This window comes from Musca vetustissima, unplaced genomic scaffold, assembly GCF_032173495.1.
Source record: "Musca vetustissima isolate MV318-11 ecotype Yass unplaced genomic scaffold, APGP_CSIRO_Mvet_v1 utg13054, whole genome shotgun sequence".
Taxonomy (NCBI): Eukaryota; Metazoa; Arthropoda; class Insecta; order Diptera; family Muscidae; genus Musca; species Musca vetustissima.
In genome coordinates, this window is record NW_026882742.1 from 427,547 (window position 1) to 431,083 (window position 3,537).

The 3,537-nt window shown below is 36.0% G+C and overlaps 1 protein-coding gene across 1 annotated transcript; it reads right to left on the reverse strand.

The window, feature by feature from the left end:
* Window positions 1-266: 266 nt before the first annotated feature.
* On the reverse strand, window positions 267-2,993 carry LOC133329411 (dymeclin-like). The gene is made up of 5 exons (XM_061537884.1): window positions 2,383-2,993; window positions 1,576-2,314; window positions 701-1,198; window positions 517-639; window positions 267-457 (listed from the first exon to the last, which is right to left on the reverse strand). The coding sequence occupies exons 1-5, from the start codon at window positions 2,991-2,993 to the stop codon at window positions 308-310; spliced, it is 2,121 nt and encodes a 706-aa protein (XP_061393868.1). The 3' UTR covers window positions 267-307.
* Between the last annotated feature and the right edge of the window lie 544 nt (window positions 2,994-3,537).

The following is a 3,537-nucleotide window of genomic DNA, read 5'->3' on the forward strand; positions in this document are numbered from 1 at the left end:
AGGATGAGTGGAGGGGTTTTTAATTTCGTTTATGGCAAAAAAATATTTTTAAAGGCAAAACTACACATTTTTCACAAGGTAACCTTTTTTAAGAACATTTTTTAGTTAATAAAGTTTTTGTTTTTGTATGGAGAACTATTACACAGAACAATTATACAAAAAAAAGGAATATTGGAAACTTTTGTAAAAATAATCATGTATGTATGTGGAAAAATGTTAAGACTATTTTAGATTCCATTGGATTATATATCGCGCGCTATGCTTCTTCTTATTTTTATTATAGAAATGTTTCAAAATCTACACTATATTAGCAAGATATTTCGGTGGTCACGCCCTTAATGCTTTCCGAACTAAAGTGAACACAACCGTATTTACACACTAAAGTCCACACATATGGAATGAAAAATTCTTCTGGGGCATCTTCTTCGACATATTTGAATTTCAAATCGGGGAATTTCTGAAAGAAAATAATTTAATATTTAATAAACAAAAAAATAAATAAATTTGTTTACTTACCCTCAAACGATCGCTGGACCATTGGCTGGCACCCTTGGAAATAACTTCGAATACTTCATTGACACCCAATTCACCTCTTTGTTCCTGGACACGTTGTAAACGTGACGAAAAGAAACCCACCACCTAAATGAAAAAAATGCGAATTAATTTAAAATAAAAAATTAAAATTACCTCAACTACTCACCATATCTATGTTCTGTATAATATCCTGAAAGGCGTGATGTGAACGAAAACCTTCAAAGACACTACGTTTATACAACAGAGTATACACCAAGTTCGGACAATAGACCAATTGATTTGACAGACATGAATTAAGGATTTCCAAGACCATACGCAAAACCTCTTCCAATACCGTTAGATCTTGTAACATATCTTCCGGTGTCGTGGAAACATTAACAAATACCGCACTATTCACCGGCTCTTTGAGTTGAGCATCAAGTCGAGTATGTTTCTTGGCCAAAGTTTCGAACAGTGAGATTAAACGTTGTGCCACATATGGATGTAAATTACGAAATTGTCCCGACATGTTAGCCAAGGCCGCCAAACAGTTGGTATGCAAATATTTATCACGCATTTTTAACATATTATATTGTATGGTTCGTATGACCACTAGGATTAATAGGCCACCCAGCGAGATTTCCGATATTGTTCTTTCCGTGTACCAGGTTATGTTTTTAAGCATCTGTAAAAAAGAGAAGACAAGAAGGAGTGAAAATAAATGAAGAAGTTAATATAGAATAATTGATAGATCTGGTGCAAGCTTATGTAGTCTTTGCAATTTATAGGGGAAACCTCCAACGGGTTATTAAGTTATATAAGGCCCCTGAAAGGTTTTCTCTATAAGCAGAAGGTTTTATATAGCTTATCTATATGGAGAATACCTTCTATAGGATATTTTATAAGGTATTCTAAAGGACTAATAAAGATAAAAAAACGGTTCAATACGCAGAAGTCTTGTTTAAGGCCTTCTTTATACAGATGACCTTTCACAAATCACAGATCTATAGCTAGAAGGTCTTCTATAGGTTACATATTTTTAATTATTCGTTATATACTCACAATATTATGAACATTCTTATTGAAACTATCATCTTCACTCAATATCAGCAACACAATCAATGACATATAAATATGATGAGATGTACTATCCGGCGCATGATACAACGTTTGCAATATCGGTGTCACCAATTTCTCCAAATCCTGTTGGGCCATGACAAAACGATAAAAACGTTCATTGCGATGTAGCAACAAATACAACAACAATGTTGCCTGATCAATGGTTACAATCCGACACAATGTTTCATAGACAGCACCAAAATCAATATGAAATGTTGCACCATCTTTGCTGGCAACATCTTTTGAATCGGCACAGCCGAACAATGATGAACGATATGAATTCTCTTTCGTGGTACAATGATTGGTGAGTATCAAAATTAACAGAAGACTTTGATTGGCCAAGGGGTAATGGGTGCGGAATTGTTGTGATAGCTCAGCACCTGTGGAGTGTGTGGCACTTAAGACATCTTGCTGTTTGCGGAAGGTGAAGATCGATAGCAACGACTCGGCAATGCCGAAAACAAATGAGCCAGCCGTTGCGGAGCCAAACATTGTCTGAGGCACTTCCACTAGCCGGGCAACAAAATGTAATAAGGCAGACATCAGGACATTAGCATGCTGGCACTTGTACACGGTGCGGAAGATAATGGATTTTTCTGTAGGCTGTTGGGTGAATAAATGTACAGACAATAGGGTTATCAGTGTGTTGACCGCCTCCAAATGTAGGTGATATGTGAATTCTCTGGAAAGTAGAAAATAAAATAAATTAATAAACAATTTGGGAAAAGTATATCTCCTTCACAAGCTTACTTAACCGGAATCACAACTATCAAATTGAAAATTGCATCGATAAAGGTTTCAAATTTGGAACCATCTACCATAACAGCGGCAGCCGCAGCTGCTGCCTTCAATGTGGCGGAGGGATCATCGTTTTCAGTTGCCTCCACAGCTATTGCTGTACTTTCTGGTTGTGCGCCAGCAGCTGCCGCTTCTGCCTCAGCCTTTAAATACTCCTCATTAGGAATTGCCTCAAAATGTTGCAACAACTGAAATTCCGAACCAGTCTCTGTGATATATTTCACCAACGAACGTATAATAAACAAGGCGTTAAATGTCTGCCATATGTGCATATTACTCTCCTGATCGGATAGCGATAGTAGTTCCGAAGTTTTCGTTAAAAACACCGTTATCAATGAACCAAAATTACCAGTCTTTAGATTATTGCTAATAAACGATTGACACAAAGATTCCAGCCTTGAGTCCAAATTCAATTGATCCTGTGTATTTTCGGGCATTGTGATGTTGTAGTTCAGCAACTTGGCCCAGAACTCATCGTCGGCAGCAATGTGGCTGCGTCCCACAAACTGTTGCAGCAGCGCATTGCTGGCCAAATCGGTTTGTCGGCTAACGTTAATGCCCATTTTGTTGGCCAGTCGGAAATGAGCTGTGTCAGTTTTTTTTTTTTCACTGCAGATTTGATTCGATTTCCTTCGACTGCGGGGATTGTCGTCGTAGTTACACGATATTAGTCACCTCCTCGTATATGCTCGTTTAATGGTGCTCTTCTCTGTTATTGTTTTACACAATATAATTTATGTTTAATAAATAAACATTTTATATTATTTTATTTTATATAGTTTAAGACAAGCTAACAGCAGAATCAAAAGAATATTTTTTTCTGTGATGTGTAAAAAATCTGACAGACGTCATCAATTACCGTAATGACAACTGAACAGCTGATGCAACTGTTGTTTAGACAAGAAGGGTATTCACTGTAAAATGATTACTCGTTACACTATCCACTGTATAATGATTACCCAATCAATTGATAAGAAGTGGATTTTTAAAAGTTTTATTTTTTAAATATTTAACAAGTCATGGATTTAAAAAAATATAAGTTAGATTGAATATTTATAAAAAAAAGAAATTTTTAAGTTTCCACAAGATGTGGATTAAAAAAGCATT